General features: G+C 45.2%; 1 protein-coding gene and 1 long non-coding RNA gene across 2 annotated transcripts in view; both read right to left on the bottom strand.

Annotated features, from left to right (window-relative positions):
* The window catches only part of LOC308458829, a 334,934-nt gene that overhangs the window by 133,513 nt on the left and 179,080 nt on the right, over positions 1-22,341 (bottom strand). The window lies entirely within an intron of this gene.
* DCTN3 (dynactin subunit 3) lies at positions 250-5,054 on the bottom strand. The gene is made up of 7 exons (XM_080973696.1): positions 4,890-5,054; positions 3,455-3,539; positions 2,713-2,799; positions 2,214-2,297; positions 1,679-1,737; positions 879-938; positions 250-630 (listed from the first exon to the last, which is right to left on the bottom strand). Exons 1-7 carry the CDS (start codon positions 5,001-5,003, stop codon positions 541-543), a joined length of 579 nt encoding a protein of 192 aa, XP_080829822.1. The 5' UTR covers positions 5,004-5,054; the 3' UTR covers positions 250-540.

Raw genomic sequence — 22,341 nt, 5'->3', positions numbered from 1 at the left:
TGGGAACCACCTTCTAGAAGCTGTGGATAATATTTTGGGTAGCTCAGGATGCTGTGGGGTGGAGTTCCAACACACTAGGTTTTACTTTAATGAGGTTTTTTTAAATTTAACATATAACAGTGTGTTCCTTAATGTGATTGCCGTGTGCACTGAGAACAGTGAACTATTAATTTTTATAAACAAATACGAATGAAATACAAACGCTGAGCTGAATTGCCTCATTTCTCTACACAACAGCCACATCAGCACTGGGGGTTGTTAGGATTTTATTGTTGTCCACAGTGTGACAGAACATGCTCCTTCAACCTACTGGTTGAGTAAAATAAATAAAAGAGGAAATGATAAGCTGGAAAAGAAATATATACAGACATTGAGCCCCACAGTAAGGCCAGGAAAGGAGAAAATGTGGCTTACAGATGAATACCCATGATATCATTTCTAAGAACCACCAGCAGAGCCTCTGCGAGATTCAAGGAGAACATGAATGGAGGATGCTAGAAAGCCACAGGTGCCAGCTGATACCCAGCTGCCGCTTTGCCCTCACTCGGGCACAGGCTTGACTTGCTTTGCTGCTTCAAACTGGGTCAGCATTTCGTCCCACTGGACAAACTGTTTAGAAAGAAGAAGTGTCTGGGGCAATCTTTTAAGGAAAAGAAGTTGGGAGTCTGACAAACACAATCAGCAAAAGCAGAAGAGAGAGAGCACCAAAAGGGAAGGACTTTAAAGGGAAGACCGGAAACAGTCCGAGATGGAAGTATTGCGGCAGGTAGTGGAAAGCTGAGCTGACACAGCTGGGGCAGATGTCCCTCAACATGGCAGCCAGCAAAGGCACACCCTGCGGGATGATGTACACAGCGGCACTGCGGCAAAAAGGATACCATTTTGTTGTAATCTTCTAGGAGAAACCGGACATTCTCAGTCACTGCTTCGCATTGATCCTGCAACAGCGGAAGGGTTCAGTCAGACAGGGTTTCATGACGTTGCCAATTTGGTGTTTCAGTGCTAAGATGTAAGTCTAACAAGGGTTGTTTCTTCCCACAGAAGAGCTGCCACGTGGGCAGACATTCTTAAGTGTGGATGGCAACATTTCCTGACGCACTGCTAAAAGGGGGAAGGGAATCAATACAGCTGGGGACTTTGAGGCTCCTGCTGCGCTGGATCAGAACATCTGAGTCCAGATTTTAGAAAACTCAACTATGCAACTGTGTAAAAGAAGAGTTTGGATTTGATATCCCGCTTTATCACTACCCGAAGGAGTCTCAAAGCGGCTAACATTCTCCTTTCCCTTCCTCCCTCACAACAAACACTCTGTGAGGTGAGTGGGGCTGAGAGACTTCAAAGAAGTGTGACTAGCCCAAGGTTACCCAGCAGCTGCATGTGGAGGAGCAGGGAAGCGAACCCGGTTCACCAGATTACGAGTCCACCACGCTTAACCACTACACCACACTAGCTCTGGTCTAAGAAGGAGCACCTCAAAATACCAGAGTGCTTGCCCTAGAATGCCGAGTAAGCAGGGGGCCATTTGTCCAGGGCATATGGAGAATTTCTTCATATGCTTTGCTTATGAGTGACAGAAGATAAAGCTAGAGGATAACTGTGTCAGCTCCTGCCAAGTTTTTCGACTGAAGAGAAGAGCGGAGGAAACCAAACAATGATTCTCTGCTTTTGTTCAGCTTACCTGCTGCTGAATGTGGATCTGTGAAAGCCTCTGCAGCTTGGTAGCGTGGTCAGGAGCAGCTGCAAGAGACCACAGAATGAGTGTCGGGCTCTTGATTCTCAGGAATGGTACTCAATACTATTAGGTGTTCTGATGTAATGTCCTTGAAACAGGCTTCCATATGGGATATGTATAAAGACAACTAGGGGGCTAGTTTTAGGAGGAAAGGTGGCAAGTAGCTCAGCTATAAATGTCTATGAATATGTCCTCTCTTCTTGGTGGGAATAATAGCCTGCTGAATTAGGCCAATGATCCAGGCCCCCCCCCTTTAATGGCAGGGAGCAATTCTTCTGGGCTAGCTTGGCATTCTGTTTTTAAAGACATATAACCTGGGCTTGTACATAACAATATTACAAAACAAGAAGATGGAATTATTATGCAATGATTTTCACAAAAATGCCTGTAAATGCATAAAAACATAATGTGAGTCAGAATGAACCAGCCGCAACAGATGTGTATCTTAGCTCTTGGTACTTGGATCAGGGACAAGACTTGCCTTTGATATGTGCACTGTCCAAATATGGCTGCAGGTTGTTGACTTGCTCCAGAAGTGCTGCCTGAGCCAGGATGGACTGCTCTTCTGTTGGAGAAGTACAGAATGACATACATCAGTGGAGGGAAGAGTAGTCGACTTTGTCATTCAATGGCAACAGAGCAAATAGCACAGCAGATGAACGAATGAAAGGAGCTGGCTCTTTAGTTGGGCTGAAGCAAGACAGAATGCTTAAAGAACAGATTAACGCATCTAGAATATGACATTAAGAGTCCAAGTATTCTTCTTCAAGTATTCTAAGCAATAAAAAGGGATGCTGAAAAAATCCCCAGTAACAACATTAAATATCTAAGGCTGCAATCCTATACCCATTTACCCGGGAGTAAGTGCCACTGAATTCAGTGGGGCTTACTTCTAGAAAGACATGTTTAGGGATGCACTGCACATTGAATAACCCAAAACAAAACAACAACCCCCAAAACTATTTCATATTGTGAATTACCTGCTAAAATGAACTGCAGCTTCATAGCATCTGGAATAGCCATTCGATCAATGTACTGGGGATCTAAATATTTTATGACATCTTCAACTTGAATCAGAAAGAAGAGAGAATCAGAAATTTAGAACATAGCAATGACAGAAAAAGTATTGTCAGATTAGGCAGAATACTTGGAAACAGATCAGAGCCAGTTGTGGGAGTCATAAAGCCACGGTAAGGGCTTGTAATATTGCAGGGTGCCCCCTGACCTTGGCTGACCAGCACTCTGAGCTTTACAATGTATTGGAATGTATTGGAGCTGTGTTTCCTCTGGGCAGTGATTGACCCTATATGGTGAAAGGGGGCAATAAAAGCCTTGACCGGATGAGGTAACGTGAGACACTGGCAAACAGCCATGCGGCTGGAGAGAGACAAAGGAATAAAGAAGTTTGCAGGAGGAGGAGAGGGAAGTTCGAGAGGAGCTGCTCCTACCATCATGAAAATATTGCTGGCTCTCTGTGTCATAATTTTATGCTAAACTTCGCCATTTGTACGGCTGGCTCCGACAGCCAGTTATGACTTTCAATAATTTTTCTAGGACTTCTAACCATGAATTTGCCATGAGGGTCAAGGGACATTCACAATAAGCCCTGGTGCCATTCTTTAGAGTTCTGCAATCTCTGACAATCATGAGACCTCCTTTATTTCAGCTGCTCCTAAGCCTATTGCAGATTGATTTGTTTTGAAAAATATAAACGGTACTTACTTTTCTTGAAAAGAATTTTAACTCGCTCTCTTTTGCTTGCAATGTTCCCCAAAGCCACCTGGACTTTAACCAAGCCATCTGCTATCTACAAGAGAAAAGACATTGTTAACAACTTATAAGACAAATTACATACAGCAGGAGTGGCTAAGCACTGAGCTGGATCTGGTCCAGTAAACCAGAGACAGTGAGTGACCCGCCACACCTACAGCTTCATCTCCAGATGGGAAATAAAACCCCTCTTTGAGAGTAAAAGGCAGTGTTTCTGCCACCCTCACCCCAATGGAGAGGGGAGGGCTGCAAATACCGAATGTGTGCTTGGGTGTTTGTATGCAATAGTTTCTGTATGAAGGCATGACTGCATGCATGTGTGTGAGGGAGTGCTGTCCATGGTGGGAATACCTGGGAGGAGAGTGTTGTGCAAACAGCTATTCTGAACAATGCTTTTTAATAGGGTAGGGGCCACTGGGGATGATTGGCTAGGGATATGATTTGCTTGTGTACTTGAAGCCATTGCCAAAAAAAAAAGCATAAATGCATTGAAAAGCAGCAATTATATGACACAGTTTAAAAATAATTATTAAAACTGGGCATTCCGTCAGCTTGAGAGTTTTCTTCCTTGGAGAATGGGGGCAGGGCGAACCAGGAATGAGCTTAAGGAACCAAGGGGAACCACCAACACAGTCCATGCTGAGCTGGACAAGCCAAGGGTCTGAGACCTCTGGGTTTATAAATTAATCTTCTTCTTTAGCGATCCCTCCTAGCTGAGCAAGATTGTCTTCCATAAACACGGTTTTAACAATGAGTCTGTAAGTGACTGGGGAGGCCAGTTCTGGATCCACATGTCCTTCCACAGTGGGGACATTGGTTTCCGGGCGAGAGTTGATCACAGTGTGGATTTGCCAAGCGTGCCTTCCTCCTAGCACGTTTCTCCCTTGCGTCCTGAGTTCGAGTGTCTTCAAAGCCCACGACACCTTTGGCAAAGGCTTTTCTCCAACTGGAGAGCTGGCAGGCCAGTTTCCCAGTTGTTGGTGTTTATACTACATTTTTTAGATTCGCCTTGAAACAGTCTTTAAACCTCTTTTGTTGACCACCAGCATTACGCTTTCCATTTTTAAGCTCGGAATAGAGTAGTGTAGTTGCTTTGGAAGACGATAAATGAGGGTCTGGCTCTGTAGGAGGCGGCTGCTTCCGTCACCTGCAGCGCTTCCATGTAGGAACTGGGGAAACGCCCGGAGAGCGGCTGCCAGCCAGTTTTAGCCTCGAGGCCGGAGATATAGGCCTCGTCCAGGAGCCAGGCCCGAAGCAGACCCGCTTTCGGCTCTTCTGACTTTTAATCTGCAAGCCGCCTCGAGTCCCTGACAGGGGAAAAGGCGGCCTACGAATAAATAACTGTGGTTCTAGCTAGAAAGAAACACGGCCGCAGCAGCAGCGATACCTTTCGGGCCCCCGCCGCGCCTTCACTCCCCGCGGGCGCCCCGAAGACGCGCCCCTCCAAGGCGTCGAGCCGGCCCTGAAGCTGCTGCACCTCCACAGCCGCCGCCGCCGCCATCTTGGCAACACCCGAAGCGCCGGCGGATGCCGGGCGGGAAAGGAGCCAATCAGAAGCGACGCTCGCCGGAAGTTAGGGCGGCGCGAGGGCGGGGCCTCGGAGGGGGGACGTGATGGCGTCATATTCCTTAACGGGCGCCGGGCGGCGCTGCCCTATCTCGTCAAGCTTCTCTATGCGTAGCCCCGGAAGTTGGCCCTCTCGCGACCCGGAAGCAGATTTCAGCGTTGCCATGGAGACGTCGAGGCCTAGTTCTCCGCTGCGAGGCACCGGATAAAGGAACTTTAGCCAGGGCGGGGGAGGCCGGGTTGCTGCTCTGGGATTCCGGATCCGTCGCGGAAAGCCTTGCCGCCTCCCGAGGTCGAGGACTACAACTCCCATCAGCCGCGGCTGCAGCGGCGCTGGGAATGCTGGGAAATGGAGTCCGGAAGCGACGGAGGGCACCTAGTTGAGGGAGGCAAAGCATCTCTCTCGCCGCTTGTCAGTGCCATTTAAAATTTGGGAACTGAAGATAGAGCCCTGGGGTGGGATGAGGCCCTTAATAGGATAAGCCGGATCCGGAGGTTTTTCTGCCTCCATGAATTTGTCTAATCCTCTTTTAAAGCCATCCAGGTGGGTGGCCATCCCTGCCTCTTGTGGCAGGGAGTTCCGTAGTTTAACTGTGCGCTGCATGGGGAAAAAAGACTTTCCTTTTATCCGTCCTGAATCTCCCAACCTTCAGCTTCAGCGGTTGTCCATAAGCCCTAGTGTTTTGAGAGAGGGAGGAAAACTTTTCTCTATCCATTGCTGCCTCCAGCAAGGGAGAATGTAGCCACCGTGGCTAGGTAAAGGTAAAGGGACCCCTGACCATTAGGTCCAGTCGTGGCCGACTCTGGGGTTGCAGCGCTCATCGCGCTTTACTGGCCGAGGGAGCCGGCATACAGCTTCCGGGTCATGTGGCCAGCAGGACTAAGCCGCTTCTGGAGAACCAGAGCAGCGCATGGAGACGCCGTTTACCTTCCCACCGGAGCAGTACCTATTTATCTACTTGCACTTTGACGTGCTTTCGAACTGCTAGGTTGGCAGGAGCTGGGACCGAGCAACGGGAGCTCACCCCGTCGCGGGGATTCAAACCGCTGACCTTCTGATCGGCAAGTCCTAGGCTCTGTGGTTTAACCCACAGCACCACCCACGTCCCAGCCACAGTGGCTAGTAACCATTAATACCCTTGTTCTCCATGAATTTGCCCTTAGTGAGGTTACAGGTGGGTCTGGGTGGGGAATTAGATGGGTCACAAGTAGAACTCGCTGTGTATCAATTGGCACAGTTTTTCCTGTTGTGCGGTTTCTATATCCACTTGCACATCTCTGTTGTCGTCCTAAAGCTCTTCCTGCTAGCCTCCCCACGTTGTTCATTTATTCTCAGCAACTCTCGTAGATGTGCTTTCATTTCTGGTAAAAATAACTGTGCAGATTGCAGCTGTTGGGTGACTGGAGCCATAGCACAGAATAATATGGGTTTAGGATCACAATGCAAACAATAAAAAAATTATGTGCATAATGCACAGAGCAACCGGGAGTCATCTTGTCTCAATGCTGCTTGGTCCTGCTAGCTGTTCAAGTTGCAATACAATGCTTGGGTAATTATCCGCAAACACACAGATATTCTTGTATTTTATAGTCCACCATGTTTCACAGAACATTGGCATACTAGGTACTAGATGTTGTCTTCGGATGCTCACACAGAAAATTGATACCATGAACTCATCCCTCTCACCCCGTTTCTGAGAGCCAATTTTCTACTTTTCAAAACAGTGTTGCTTTTTAAAATAACCTAAAACCATTAAATTAGATAAGCTTAATTTCCTCTCACAGATTCACATTGCGGACATCTTCTTTTAAAAACATCAGATTCCCAAGTGTATGCTGGGAACAATGAAATTAATTATTGCAGAGCCATTTCTGTGAACAGAATCCTGCAGAAACTTCAGATCCTCAAAGATTAGGATTCAACTGAGAGACAGTTCATATACTTCAGGGGAGGGGAACATCTGGCCCTCCAGATGCTGCTGAACTATAACTCTAATCAGACCCAGCAAGCAAGCCTAGTGGATAACGGGAGTTCAGCAACATCTGGAAGGCCAAAGTTTTTAATTTTTACTATTATTATTATTATTATTATTAATTACATTTCTATACCGACCTTCACACTGTCTGGAAAAGTGTTTTTAAAGGTGTTGAAAATCATCTGTAATGGGCTTCCAGAAGGCATTACAGCATGTACAATAGTACAATACAGTACAATAAGTATTTTTTTAAAATCAATGCAGAATAGCAGTCTTTACTTGTTTACAAAGCATTTGAGCTTCACTTCGTGTTAGGAAAGGAAGGCTAGTATTGACTGAAAAAATCCACTAGTTTCTGAAAAGGTCAGCATTGGGGCTCATACCTAGAAGCCCCGATCCCACCCTCGGGGCAGAGAAGAGCCCTGTTGCCTGGTTTCACACCATCATCAACATTTATTACTTCTATCCCACCCATCTGGCTGGGTAGCCCAGTGATGGGTGCAGGATGTTTGCAAAGATTCAATGTGGAAAGACAATGGTGAGGCAAAGGCACTTGGCACCTCTCTTCTCAGGGGTCCACACTTCCGCTTGTCCCGTGCCTAGAAAGCATTGTCCTGCTACTTTCCCCCTGGGAAGACCACTCTTTAGCGCTCAGTTGGACCAAATGGCAATTTGTGGGTTTCCCCAGATTGCTGTTTGTTCTGATCTATCACTAAAGAGTGGGTCGTCCCATGGAAAGGAGCGGGAGAAGGGGGAAGCTGCTTTGTAGGCACGGCACAAGCAGGACTGTGGATGAGCCCTCAGCCTCTGCAGCCCTGGTTCACCTTAAATCCTCTAAGGGATCTGAGTGGAAGGCCTGAACTCTCAAGGGGTGCATGAGGAACCATTTCCCGCTCAAGGGCTACATTCCTTCATGGGCAACCATCCATGGGTTGTATGTCAGTGGCGGGCAAGGTCAGAGGCAGAAGGAAGCAGAGCAACAGAAGCAACACAAACTTTCCGCAGCATGCTGTATTCTAGCCGCATGAAAGTGTCTCCATATGTACATCTCTTAAGGGGTGTGGCCTGTGGAGGGTCTTGAGGACTGGAATCTTGAGGTTCTTGATTCCTGCAGTACCCCATCCAAGAACAGGTGGGCTCCTAGCCTTCTGTGTTGGTATTTCTACCAATGAAAAACATTTCTGTGTTGCCTGAGTAAAGCTTTGGTAACCCCATCAAGTCCATTCAGTCCATCAAGACACTGACTCACCAGTTTCTAGCTTGATGGCCTCCATATGTTGGGGACACCACAGTCATCATAAATGTCTGTTGTGGTCTTGTTCAGCATCCTGGGGACATTTGGATAGCTGCCATGGGGAACAGGAGGCAGATTGATTTACTCGCCATACTTCTGCTTTGCCGTCTTACAAAACTTACAACCAAAGTGGCTTATCAAATGAACACAACAGTGAATTTTAACACATTTAAAATGACTGCTAAACATATCACAGAGCAATTCTAGTCAAGCGCAAAACAATCCAACACAGCCATCAGCTGGGATTAAAATGGGAGAACCAAGTCTGTGGCAACCATTTTGGCTGTGCATTTCAAAGCAGATAGAGGAGGTCTGGTGGACTGTGCCAGGAAAAGCACCCTGCAGTCTAGGACACAGAAAGTCCTGCCTTTGATGCCCCTGTTCTGATGAAGTAAGGCAGTTGGATGGACCCTGAGTCTGATCCAACAAGGAAATTCTTGTTTATTCCTCCCCACAGCTCACAGACTCCCCCTTTCCCCAGTTTTCCTCCTTCTGCCACAGTTTATACTTGTTGCAGGAAACCCGCCCCCCCAATCATTGTACAAACACAACACTCACACACGACATACGCGATGTTTCTGTTATAAATTCATAGTAAATCAACCGTACATCGGATTTACACCGGTCCACTTTTAATTTGCTCCATGAAGGAAGGACTATCAAAGGGGGACGGTTTGATACAGGATGGCCATAACCATACTCATGGCAACTTTGATGGTCCCAGACAGAAGACCATCAAGGACACAACAGACTTGCATATGGGAGTGGATTCAACACTGACTGGAACAAAGGACAATGATCAGATCTTCCCCCTGGGGGCAGGAAACTGCCAACTCCCTTTTGTCCTCTGGAAATGACTCATGGGGAGGGGGAAAGGAGGAACCAGCCAGGTGACAAGATACTCAGGTTACTTCCACAACCCCTCCCTCAACCCCTCCTTTTTGTGATGTGTCAATGATGTTGTCATGATGTAGTTGTGATGTAGTTCTAGGGGTGTAGCTTGGGGGATTAGTAGCTAATAAAAGTTGGGGTCTCCTTTTGTTCAGGACTTCCATCTTGCTTCATCTTGTTGTGGGTGGGAGTCCTGTCGCGACAGTTTCCAATAAAGGCCAAGCCTACAGGCTGCTGTTTTGCTCCAAGTTGTCCTGGTTGGTGTCTTTGTTTCTTGTCCAAGGGAGCCCTCGGATTCCTCCGTTAACATACTGAACAAAGAATGTCGACCTCTAAGCAGGGTTCCTGCTACCCTGCTCAAATGCCTTCCTCTGTGCCCCATACACCCGGGTACTCATAACTAGAGCTCCACCTTAACATCCAAGGAAAGGTCTGTAGCTCAGAGGAAGAGCCTCTGCCTTGCAAGCAGAAGGTCCCATGTTCAAATCCTGGGATCTCCAGGTAGGGCTGAGAACCTGGGAAGACATTTCCAGTCAGCACAGACAGCCATGAGCTAGAGATGGAACAGTGGTCTGATGCAGTAAAAGGCTCTTTCCTATGCTCCTAAAAAGGCTTTCTCTTCAACATCATACAGGAAGCCATGGAAAACATGCCTGGTTCTGTGGGCTGGTGTACACACCCGTGACCATGTATGTTAAAAACTTTACGTGCTCCCAAATAACTGCACAACCATTACGTGCCCAGTCATTTAGCACACTGCCGTGTCACTGAATATGAGTAATTTTTAATTTGTGCCCTCGGGAAGCCAGCTGAAGTCAGCATCTCCTATCAATACCGGTCCACTTACAGCGCAAGCTGGTGTAATGAAAATCCGATCGGAGGGCTGGCGGGAGTAAATAAGTATGCCATTAAAATGAGAAAATCAAACCCCCAGACAGGTCTTTTCTCTCCCCCATTGATTCCTTTTATTACGGAAGTATTGCAGCTAAATAACATTAGTGTGAACCATCTCGATAGTGTTTTCCGCAGATTGTGTGTCAATAACCCAATTGCAGGCAGTCTCTCTGCGCGTTTGGGGGCCACTCTGCTCAACACGCCGTTAACGGGAAGGGTCGGTCCTTTGCGGTGACCTTCCCTGCCATCACGGTGACCCGCAGAAGCAAGATCATGTTGCCTCTCTCGGTCGGATTGCTGCTGGATGCGTTTTCTAACTCTTGGGAGCAGACATTGTGCCGTCCCTTTCGGGGTCAGGCCCAGCCAGCAGGGTAAAAGCAAAGTGGGAATACTGGCCGGGGGTCAACTCTTGAGAAGTCAGGTGATGCTTCAGCTGTCAAGGGTCAAACAATCCCATTCAAGGCTGTAAGAGGTCGTTCACACAGCCCAGAAGCTTCAAGCACAACTTCCTATCTGCAGGGAGACAGTTCCCGCTACTGCCGCTAACTCATGGCTTCATAGAGTTGCAGAGTTGGAAGGGACCAGAGGCTCGTCCATTCGAACCCCTGCCATGCTTCTTTCTGGAAGTGCAGAATCTGCGCTGGCTGGGAGTTGTAGTTCAAAACATCTGGAGGGCAGCAGTTTGGGGGAAGACTCTGTTGTGTTAACATAGTCTCCTACTTGCCTCTCTCTACTTGCACTGGAAAACGTGGGATAACACTTGCTTGACACAACACCGTCTAAACTACCTGCAGGGAAATCAGAATAAATAGTTGACATCGTCTAATCTCCCTGCAAATGCATCAGGATGAATGGCTCAATAAACAGGCCACCTCTGGCTTGATCTCTGAGCAGACCTCATGAGTGTAACATCCAGCCTAATTATTTCACTTCTTTCATTGCTATTTTTCCTCGTCCCGCTGTGAAACGTCTTGCTTGATGAAGAGCTCTGGTGAACTCAAAATGCTTGTCACATTTTGTGACTTTTGGGTTCCTCTAGTCGTGTTCTTACCCAGCTGTGGACTAGGGATGGAACTGGAGATATCATCTCGCTTCCTTCATTTTTCGTGACTTGTTCAGCCCATCCTGTTTCGCAGTTCTTTCCCTTTCGTAATTTTGACGCTCTTTCATCTCTGCATGCTTAACCTGTGTAAGATTTCGTAATCATTTCCGAAAACTTTGATGTTTGTTTTGTAACATGAATTGCAACCATGTAACCGATACTACATTTTGGTTTGCACAATTTTATTATGCCCCACTCCCTTCCAGAAAATCTAGGGCTATTTAACAGAAGGGGGAATGAGACCATTAATCATGAACACATGCCATACTCACAACCTGGAAAAAGAAGGAAATGGTGTGCAGACACTTCATTAGAGCTAGTCAATTATTGAAACGAGATTTCCTACGTAAAGTGAAACAAACATAGCTGGTTTTACTATTACGAAAAAGGTGTTTTGTATTTTTATTTTTTTTAAATATTAAGTTTTTAATTTTACAATTCCAAATAAATATTTTACAAACTTTAAAATATCCAGTGACTTCCCTTCTCTTTCCATGGTTCATTTTACATATCATATATTCCTGCATATTTTACTAAACCATTCAAATCAGTTTTAAAACTTTTACATCCATCAAAAATTATTTATTCTGTTGAATTTATCTTAATGCCTCCAGTGTTTTTAGCTGTATACAGTTATTTTCCATATATTCAATAAATGTTTTCCACTCTTCTTCAACTATATGTTCTTCTTGCTCTCTTATTCTTTGTGTTAAATCTGCAAGTTCTGGATATTCTGTCAACTTAAGTTGCCAATCCTCTTTAGTTGGGACCTCGCTCACTTTCCATTTTTGGGCTAACAAAACATGGGCTGCAGTTGTTACATACATAAATAATCTTTTTTGACACCTAGGAATTTCTGTCTGGGTTATTCCCAACAAAAAGGACTCTGGTTTTTGGGGGGAAAGTAGTTTTAAACACTTTTTTTTTTTATTCATTATAAATCATTTCAGTATACTTTTACCTTTTTACAAGTTTTTCAAAACAATTATTTTGAAAATATTTATTGAAATTTCAGGGACGGAAGTGCCAGCATATCGTAATCCCATGAATGTTCAATGATAGTACAATGGCATTTTGGTTTTCCTGTGAATGTCCCGGTCCTTAAACACTTCAATCAGGAGAAAGCCACACTTGCAGAGCTCAGGTGACGCTGGATTTTGGCATCGATGTTGGCCCTTGTGGAAAGATAACTGCCCGGGTAGGAAAAGCTGTCAACATTTTCCAACGTCACACCATTGAGTTGGATTTGTGGCGCTGCAGAGGGGTTATTTTGTGCTTGTTGGTGCAGCACCTTGGGTTTTGGGATATTGAGAGATAAGCTAAGGTTTCCGTAAGCTTCTGCAAAGATATTTAGGATGGTTTGGAGGTCATCCTCCGAGTGTGCACACACTATATTGTCATCAGCATACTGAAGCTCTATGATGGAAGTTACAGTAACCTTACTCTTTGGTTTCACCCTACTCAGATTGAAGAGCTTTCCATCTGTTCGATATATGATTTCTACTCCGGTGGGGAGTTTCCCTTCGACAAAGCGTGGGATTATGGCGATGAAGATAATAAATAGAGTTGGGGCGATAACTCATCACTGTTTAACGCCTGATCCCACTGTGAATGGTTCAGTATGAGAGCCACTGTTATCCGCAATTGTTGCTGCCATGTTACTGTGGAGGAGCCGAATTTACCTGGGCAGCCGATTTTCAAAAGGACAGTCCACAGGGCAGTGCAATTTAAAGTGTTGAAGGCCTTAGTCAGGTCAATAAATGCCATATACAGGGTTGGGTTTGCTCTCTGCATTTTTCTTAAAGCTGTCAAGCTCATTACTCACCTGATGATTGCTTTATATACGTAGCTTACTGTGGCAAGGTATTGGAAGGCTCTAAATGCCTTTGAGATCTGGATCTCACAACTTTGGGACCGAATAACAAGGGACAAACTGACGACCTATGTCCAAGAGAGCTGAATGGACCAAAAAACCACCACTTTTCCTGACCTAGTTTTATTACATACGCAATTTCTATAAAACAAGGTTATAGGCTTCTGAGAACACACAGCAACTTGTGGAATGAAACATTTGCTTAAAAACTGAACTGACTCTAAAACTAAGTGTAACTAGACATTGGGTGCTTCTGTGGGGTTGGCTGGGTTTGTTGAATATTGCTGGTTGTAGTGGAAACAATAAACTATATTTTTTTTCCAGGAGAGATTTCGCAAACTGCTGTAATTCTCCAGTATGAGATAGAACCCCCCTTCTAAAAAAGTAGCAAGACTTTGGAAGCCACCATAGTTCCAACCTGCTGAAGGGGAGATTTCAGGTCCACACTTTGCTGCTTCCAATCTGTGTGACATGTACAAATGTGGTCCCTTGCTCCTCAAAACCTATTCTTCCTGCCTCTTGCTTTGTCTTGCTGTCCTTCTGTGTACAGTAGCCATTGATTTGCTTACAGGGCTATCTGTCTAGCAGAGCTCTGCCCGGATTCTCCATGAAGTGTCTATATATCTCCTGTATCCCTTAGTCTACAGTTATCTGGATATCTGCTGCAGCTATCTGTCTGTCTGCAGCAGCTGTCTAGCAGTTTACCTCCTGCATCCATCAGCACGTAGGGTTGGCCCAGAATATTTATCGACAGCCTTCTCATTTGCTTCTCTCTTTACGGCGGCAGGTAGGGGAAGCAGCCCATATTTGGGGGGCTTTAAGTAAACAAATAAGAACAATCCCTCTGCATTTGTGGCCAGCTCAAAAGAATTCATCATTAAAACGCATGAGCAGTGTGTAAAAGGGATGAACCACCAGGTGAAAACCCGTGGAGTGGATTTATTTCTGCAACTGGGGAAGAGGGGTATGCATGGAAATGGAAGAGGAGATGTAATAATTAAAAGCTTTTCTTTTTTCTAGAAAAGAAAGCTAGAGGGCAAGAGCGCCTCTCTGGACAGAAATAATGCAGGAACATTGCAGGAACCTGCCGCACTGCCCCTTGCAGTCTGATCCTCTTTGCATCTTTCTTCAGAAGTAAAAACCCCACTAGGTTACACCCAGCTAAACTCTACAAAGAGCCCCTCAAAGCATCCTTTTTATGGCACGTACATGATGATTTGTGCCCACGATGCTATCAGAGCAGTCACATGTGGATCCCACTTTCAATACAGCTTGCACCTGTGAAAGTTTTGGGATGGGGACTTGATAAAGGGCAACAGAATATTGGGAAATGATATATAATAAATTGTAAAAAAAGTTTAAAAGTACCTTTCCAACACTGCTTATCTCCAGTCAGTACACACATTCCTGCCGAAATCCTGTAAATTTTTACGCCACAAATGTTCTCTTTTATTTTGTCTCGCTTTTGCTTCGCTGTTTCATTTATTTATTTTCCATTGCTTTTATATCCCGCTTTTTTCTCCATGGAGCTCCACGTGGAGTACATAGTTCTCCCCGCTGCTCATTTAATCGACACGACAACCCTCAGAGGTAGTTTAGGTTGAGAGGCAGTGACTTTCATGAGTGAGTCTGGATTCGAACCCTGGTCTCTCCCGGGTCCCAGCCCAACACTCCAACCACTGCACGACACTGGCTCTCAAAACCGCAGCTCAAAGCTCTCTCATGAAAACATTTATAGCCAGCTCAACGTTTAAAGGCACTGCGGCGGCATATGAGACTATAAAACAAAATTAGACAGAACAAATTAAGAAACTCATTTTGTATCGACTGAAGTTGTGCAGCCCAGTTTACTCAGATCTCCCACTGATGGGGCTTACTCCCAGGAAAGTACACCCACGGTATGAGACTTCTGGTTCTCATTTTGCAAATTCAGTCCAAATTGTAGTTAGCCCATCTGCTCACTAGATGGCATGTTTTCCTCTCTGTAGCCCCTGGAAATCTGCCTTGGAGATGGATAAAACCTGGAGGCTCTGGATTGGGCCCCTGATCGTTTCCATTCCTGCAACTGGGCACCGAGTTTTAGTTTTATTTAATCAACAGAGGCTTGGTCCTCCTCCTTCTCCTCCATGACAGAATGCCCATTTCAACAAATCTTTCTGGCGAGGTCAATGATGCCCTGCAGAAGATTACAACCAGGCAAGAAGGGAAATCACCCCACCTTTTTATTTCCCCTCTCTTTTGGCAAAGCAGGAGATCCATGACACCAGCAACACATAGGAGGTGAAGGAACACATCACATCACTTCTTTCTCCCACCTCCTTCAAGGTCCTATCCACAGCAAATATGCCAGCAAACAGGTGAGGAGGTGGGGACAGGGTGAAGACACAGAGGAAGCCAGCTCTGCCATCAGTTTTCTCCCTCACTCCCATTCAAAAGCCCTAGTTCACGACAGCAAAATATGTGACCTGCCACCATCACTCCTTTGCCCCCAATGCACCCTTCTCCTAACCCACAAAAGGCACGACAAGGACCGACCCGTGGCTGCCGAAAACTACCTGCCGCACAAGCTCTCGGAGATCCCTGCAAGAGAAGGGGAGAGGTTGACTTCACAACCAAACAGAGTTGTAGGACAGAGGTCCTTCCGATGTCTGGAGTTTCTCTGCAGGGCAATATGAATCCCGCATCCCTGACTTCAGGAAAACCTCATCTCCAGTCTGGTTGGTGCCCTGCACATTTTGATTCCTAACTTTCCTTCTTTGAAGAGCTAGAGACTTAGACCTCATCTGCACTTTCGCTTGCCAGGCATTTGGACCATATGGTGGACCAATTAATTTCCCTGGGTCCGTTGTTCCTTGCAAAAATCTGATATTAGCCACTGAATCAAAGCAAAATTCTTTTTTGGATTTTTCTGTGCATCTGATAAGTTCTGATTCAGTGGATAAGACCAGATTTTCACAAGGAACAGCCGCAGAATGACGAGCAAAAGTTCTCAGACCCTGGGGGATTAATCGGTACACAATATGTATAATAACTGAAAGCTCTCAAACTCTGGGGTCCCTTGCAAGCATGAGCCCTGATGCAATTGCTCCAAGGATTTGGCTTCAGAGTTCAGCATCCTGTTTTCATAGATGCCTATGGGAACTAGAATTCGTTACTCAGCCCACACTGCCTGCTTAACCACCACTGTGACCCACAATGGATATTGTTGGTGAGGCTCATTTAACAGCAACAAAAGACCGAGCCTTTAGCATCATCAACCCAGTTCTGTGGAACTCTTTGCCACTAGAGACCCAGTGTGTGCCTTCTTTAAACGAAAATTGGCAAAAATAACAGTGCTGACATGGGTTGCCATACGTCCAGGTTTTCCAGGGCATTTTTTTACAGATTTCTGCAGTCTGCTTCAGACTGCAGTATTCCGTGTATGTCTGGAGAATTGTTATCTGAATTTCTGATTTTAACATTTTTCAAATGGCTTTAAAAAAAAAAAAGTGCATGGATTTATGTGCAGTTGTTGTTAACCACTTTGCTGTTTTCTTTATTCATGAGCTGTATATAAATATTTCTTTAAAAATAAATATGCCTACCTGCTCTGTTTTGTGACTTTTTTTGATTAAGTGCTGATTGTATTTTATTGAGAATACAATGTAGCGTTTTAGCTTACATTGCAAACTGCCAGGAGGTAGAATAAAATATTTAAAACAAGTAACTTAAAAGCAAACAAGAGGTAGGAAAAAAACACGCTGGTTGACAGGGGGTGTCATGCTGTACTTGAGTCCTGGGTTCAAGTCTCGCTTCCACCTGGGACCCACTGTGTGATCTAGGGTAAGTTGGTTTCTCCACACTGTAGGTGCAAAATGGGAGAGGACCAGGCAGAATGCAAGCATTAATGGAGACTGCAGGGCAGTTTGCCAAATAACAGGTATCATGGTGGTTATTATTAGTCATTCATTTCAAGGATTTATAGCCGCCTTCAAATCTTGAGATAAAAGCTTAAATCTGGAATCCATAAAAAGTGATTGAAACAAACTGCATTAAAAATATGCATGCAAATAATAACCGAATCATAGCAATAAACAGATAAACCAGCAGTGTCACATGATAAAATGACAGATAAAATTGGAAATAGACAACTGCTGTAAAAAAAATAAAAAAATCAAGTTGAGATCAGTTTGCATTGCTCATTAAAAGTCTGGGAAGTTTAAAATCTCTTAACTTGGTGCTTAAAATAAAAAAAGGAAGGTGCTAAAAAGACGTCTCTGGGGGGCGTATTCTAAAAGTGGGTACCACTAGCAATAAGGGGGTCCTCTCTCTGGTCACCACCCACCTCACAGGGGCCCCCAGAAAATTACCTCTGATCAGGATCATAATCCCCCCTTTAAGATTGATAGACTGTCCATTAATTGCATCCTCTGGATGGTTCACAATTTTAAAAAGACCAAAAACAAAAAGATGTGATCTGTTAGACTTATTCAGCTATTCACATAAGACTAACTCCAAACAAAACCATTCTCAAACAGCACTAGAACCCTGTTCAAAATATATAGCCAGGCCCTTAATCCTTAGGCAGGTTTGCACGGGGGTAGCTGCAGGATTTATATAAATGATATAAACAAACAATAAATATCACTGTTAGGTGACAACATCCTAGCAACAGGCGCGATTGTTGCTGCAATGAACACTTCCCTGAGTTTCCCCAGAACACACATGGCAGGGTAATAATATTTACCTCTCGGATGTGCTTTAAACCAGCGCCTCTAATCCCAGAGCATCTATCCCTGGCATGTCCTAATGGCCTTCCTGGACAGGCCCAGTCATGCGCCGAATAACTTTAGTCAAATGCCTGGCCCTTTTCAAGGGGAGGGAAGGGGCCAGAATGAATCTCTCTCTCTCTTTCTCCTTTTCTCTCTCTCTTACCTTTTGCATTTCTAGGGCTGCAGAAACACATCAGCACCCATGCCAAGAGAAATGTGAAATAAACACACGTTTAGTCTAAGTGTTTAAAAACCGTTTCTGCTCAAAGGTGGGAAACATCACTTGGAGGGGGGAAATTCCAACAGCTTGTGACTGTCTCTCCTGGGATGCTTGATAGTAGAAGGCAGTTCTCCAGGCAGGAGCCAGATGACAACATTCCCCCCGCAGGCAAAACCAGCTAAAGAATATAAGAAGATCAGAAGAGCCTGTGGCTGGATCAGGCCAGTGACCCATCTAGTCCGGCATCCTCGTCTCACAGTGGCCAACCAGATGCCCCAATTGTAAGCCCCAAAGCAGGACTGTTACGATATGATAATCTTTATTATCATTGTCCCATACAGAACAACGAAATTGAAAATCTACATCAGACATTCAAAAACCCACAAGCCTGCTATCCCAGCCTGGTTAGCCCCTAAAAACTCTGATACCCCATAATTAAATACAATATACTCCCACAGAGACTCCTTACACTGCATTTAAAACCAATATTGCATTTGGATAGAAACTGTTTCTCAGGCGGCTAGTCCTAGACTTTATAACCCTGTACCTTCTTCCAGAAGGCAGAAGTTGAAAGAGATCATTTCCAGGGTGCGCTATCTCTGCCACTTTCTTATGGTACCTGGCAGCATAGATTTGATCCAAGGTGGGAAGAGTGCACCCAATTATTCTCTCCACAGTCTTTACAACCCTGGACAGCATTGTTTTTCCCCTGACCGTGCAGCTCCCAAACCACACACACAGACCATAAGTTAATACACTCTCCACAGTACAATGGTAAAATGCCATCAACAGGTCGTTTGAGAGATAGTTTTTCCGGAGGATTCTCAGAAGATATAACCTCTGCTGTGCTCTCTTCATCAGGTCTTTACTGTTTTCTCCCCAGGTTAGGTCATCTCTCAACTCCATTCCCAGAAATCGAAACACCGAGACCTGTTCCACGCACTTCCCCTCAATAATAAGTGGTTGAATATTCAGTTTACATTTCCTAAAGTCCACACTAATCTCTTTTGTCTTCAGAACAGCAGGCTCTCCAACCGTCCCTGTATTCCAGGGATGTCCTGGATTTAGAGAAGCCACCCCGGTTTCGGATTTGATCCCAGAATGTCCTACTTTTCTGTAAAGGTAAAGGGACCTCTGACTGTTAGATCCAGTCACGGACGACTCTGGGGTTGCGGTGCTCACCTCGCTTTACTGGCCGAGGGAGCCGGTGTACAGCTTCTGGGTCATGTGGCCACCATGACTAAACCTCTTCTGGCGAACCAGAGCAGCTCACATTTTCATCAAAGAAATGTTGGAGGGTCTGGAGTTATCCGACCCCCGAGCCATCTGAAGGCAATCCTGTACAGTGGTACCTCTGGTTGCAAACAGGATCCATTCCAGAGGCCCGTTTGCAACATGAAAAGAACGCAACCCACAGTGGCGCGTCTGTGCACGCGATGGTTGCAATTTGCCACTTCTGCGCATGCGTATTATGTCATTTTGCACTTCTGCGCATGCGCGAGTTGCAAAACCTGGAAGTAACAGTTTCCAGTACTTCTGGGTTGCCGCAGGACGTAACCTGAAAGAACGTAACATGAAGCGGACGTAACATGAGGTATGACTGTTATAGGGAAGTGTTTTTTAATGTTTTTATATGTGTCAGAAGCTTCCCAGAGTGGCTAGGGCAACCCAGTAAAAGATAAATAGTAAAATATTACCATTATGGAATTGGATGTCCCTATTTTCATTGGAGGAATGTTGGAGGGTATGGAAGAGTGCTGGATTTCAGTCAGCGTGGGCAGTTTACCCGCACTGGGTGGTGAGCTGAGGGGGCTCGAAATTATCATCATCAATCTATATTTATGCAGATACCTACCTAGAAGATACATTAAATCAACTGTACCAGAAAGGAATTATTGTAGCTATTAAGAGTTTACCTGGTTTCTCACCTGGGGCTGATGGGAGTTGTCATCCAAAACATCAGATGAGCGCCACATTGACAAATCCTGAACTATGGGATAGCCAGTACGTTTATCCAATTAGCAATGGGTTAGCAGTGGCCCGAGTAGAGAGGAACGGCAGAAATGTTCGCTGCAGTTCCAAGCATGTTTTCCCAGGAGTTAGCCTCACTTTTTCAATGGGCCATAGCCCCAGGAAAGTGTGCCAGAATACAGCCTTCATCAGTCACAGAAATGGCAGTGTGTAGTGAACCCTACAGAAGAGAGATGTTTATTTCTGAAGATATCCATCTGCTAGAACGGACATTTACCTCCTTAACAAATTAGAGGTTGAAGAGGGTTTGAGGGTTGTTTGGGGTTTAAGAAAATAAGAGAGAATTTCTCATAAAAATGAGATACTGCAAGGGCTTGTCCACACCAGAATTCACAGTGCATTCTTGCTTAATTTGCATACTGTACGTGGCATTACCCTCAAAAAACACTAGTCTTGATGCCTTCCCCCAGTAAATTCAAGTTTGCCCCATACAGGGACAATCCCAAAAATGGGAGAGCTCCGAATTGCTCCGTGTGGGGTTGCAAAGGATTTGTTTTGGTGTTGTTTGGTCTTGCCACTTCCTCCTGTTCCCCTTTCTGTGCCTGATGCTTCCTGGTGCTTTCATTTCTTCTCAGAAATGCCCTGAGTTTTTCTTTTCTTTTGATGCCTCAGATTCATCCAAACAGATAAACTGTAAAAGCAAACATTTTAAATTTCTACTCCAGGCTTATTGGGAAGCAATCTGAAAAGCATGTGCTGTTGAAAATTTACAATTGCTTTCTTTTCTTTTCCAGTAAAGGTGTGTCAGGAATTTAACCATCTCTCTCTCTCTCTCTCTCTCTCTCTCTCTCTCTCTCTCTCTTCATATGTGTGTGCATATCCATTTTTCTTTTGATGCCTGTGATTTGCACAAAACTGGAAAACTGCACGAGCAAAAAGCCCTAGCCATAGATATTCTTTCCAACCCCCAGATTTTCATAAAACCAGAAAATTGCACAAGCAAATTTACAGTTGTCCGACTCTGTGCTTTTGCACACTTCGTGGGTCGGGATATTTGGGGTTTTTTTTGGAAGGTGCAAGTGCACCTATCTGCACGCATGCTGTCTGAATTTTATTGGCAGAACAGACTCAACAAATCAGAAGGTGGGGAAACACAGAAGGGAGTGCCTACTGGCGTGAGTGGGGAAAACCTATGTTGCTCCTCATCTACAGTACAAATTCAAATACGTGCAGGTGTGGACTCCTCTGGACTGAATCAAATGGGGAAAGAGTGAATAAGAATGCTCAAGTGTGTGATCAAATTGATGCATTTAATTTTTTTATTTAAGATATTGGTCAGCTGCTCTTCCGTCAACGCTTCCAGAGAAAAGAATAAAGCAACCACACACATTTAATTGCTTTGTATTATTGTAACAGACCACTGCAGATAAAACGTGTTGTGCACAGACATGTGAGCTTTGGGGTAACACAGAACACTTGGACGAAATGTTGTGAGATGAACATAAGGAAATCAACTGCCCCATATGCTTTGCTCTGCTGTTACTCCTCCTCTCGCTGCAGTCCTGAGTATTTCTGTCCGAAATCGATGTCCCCTTTTGACCGCCTTTGGGCTGTTCCTACAGGGCAGGATTTCACCTTTGAGGATCAGGGTGGGAGTGCAGAGTGAGATTCCCAAGGATGCCTGGAGAGCAGCAATCCTACAAGGCTGTCCTGAGGTACTTCCAGGGCAAGACCACCTGCTCTGAAGCTCTCCCTGACTCTTTCTGCTTGCTTATCTCCCACATAAACATGCTGGTGGATGCTGGGATGTTAATGGAGTTTATTAGCCACCACCCGTCTTTGCAAGAGGCGAGCTCTCCTTTTGCAGCTTAACCCATAACAAAGTCAGCTGTGCGAAGGGGAGGAGGAAGAGGAAAGGGCAGGAGAAATATGTCCTGTTTATGTCTTGGGAACTCTGCGTTTCTCTTGACTGCCCAGTGCCACGGCATGCTCTCTCTCAAATACTGCTCAGTGTGAAATACAGTGGTACCTCGGGTTACAGACGCTTCAGGTTACAGACTCCGCTAACCCAGAAATAGTACCTCGGGTTAAGAACTTTGCTTCAAAATGAGAACAGAAATCAGCGGCAGTAGGAGGCCCCATTAGCTAAAGTGGTGCTTCAGGTTAAGAACAGTTTCAGGTTAAGAATGGACCTCCAGAACAAATTAAGTACTTAACCCGAGGTACCACAGTATCGTTTGAGGGCAACTCTCAAATGCAAACTGTACGTCTATCAGGCACTTTGAAGGACCAGCTATGGAG

The sequence above is a fragment of the Podarcis pityusensis genome, assembly GCF_964106645.2.
Source record: "Podarcis pityusensis genome assembly, chromosome: 11".
In the NCBI taxonomy this organism is placed as follows: domain Eukaryota; kingdom Metazoa; phylum Chordata; class Lepidosauria; order Squamata; family Lacertidae; genus Podarcis; species Podarcis pityusensis.
This window is presented reverse-complemented; position numbering and strand designations above follow the sequence as displayed.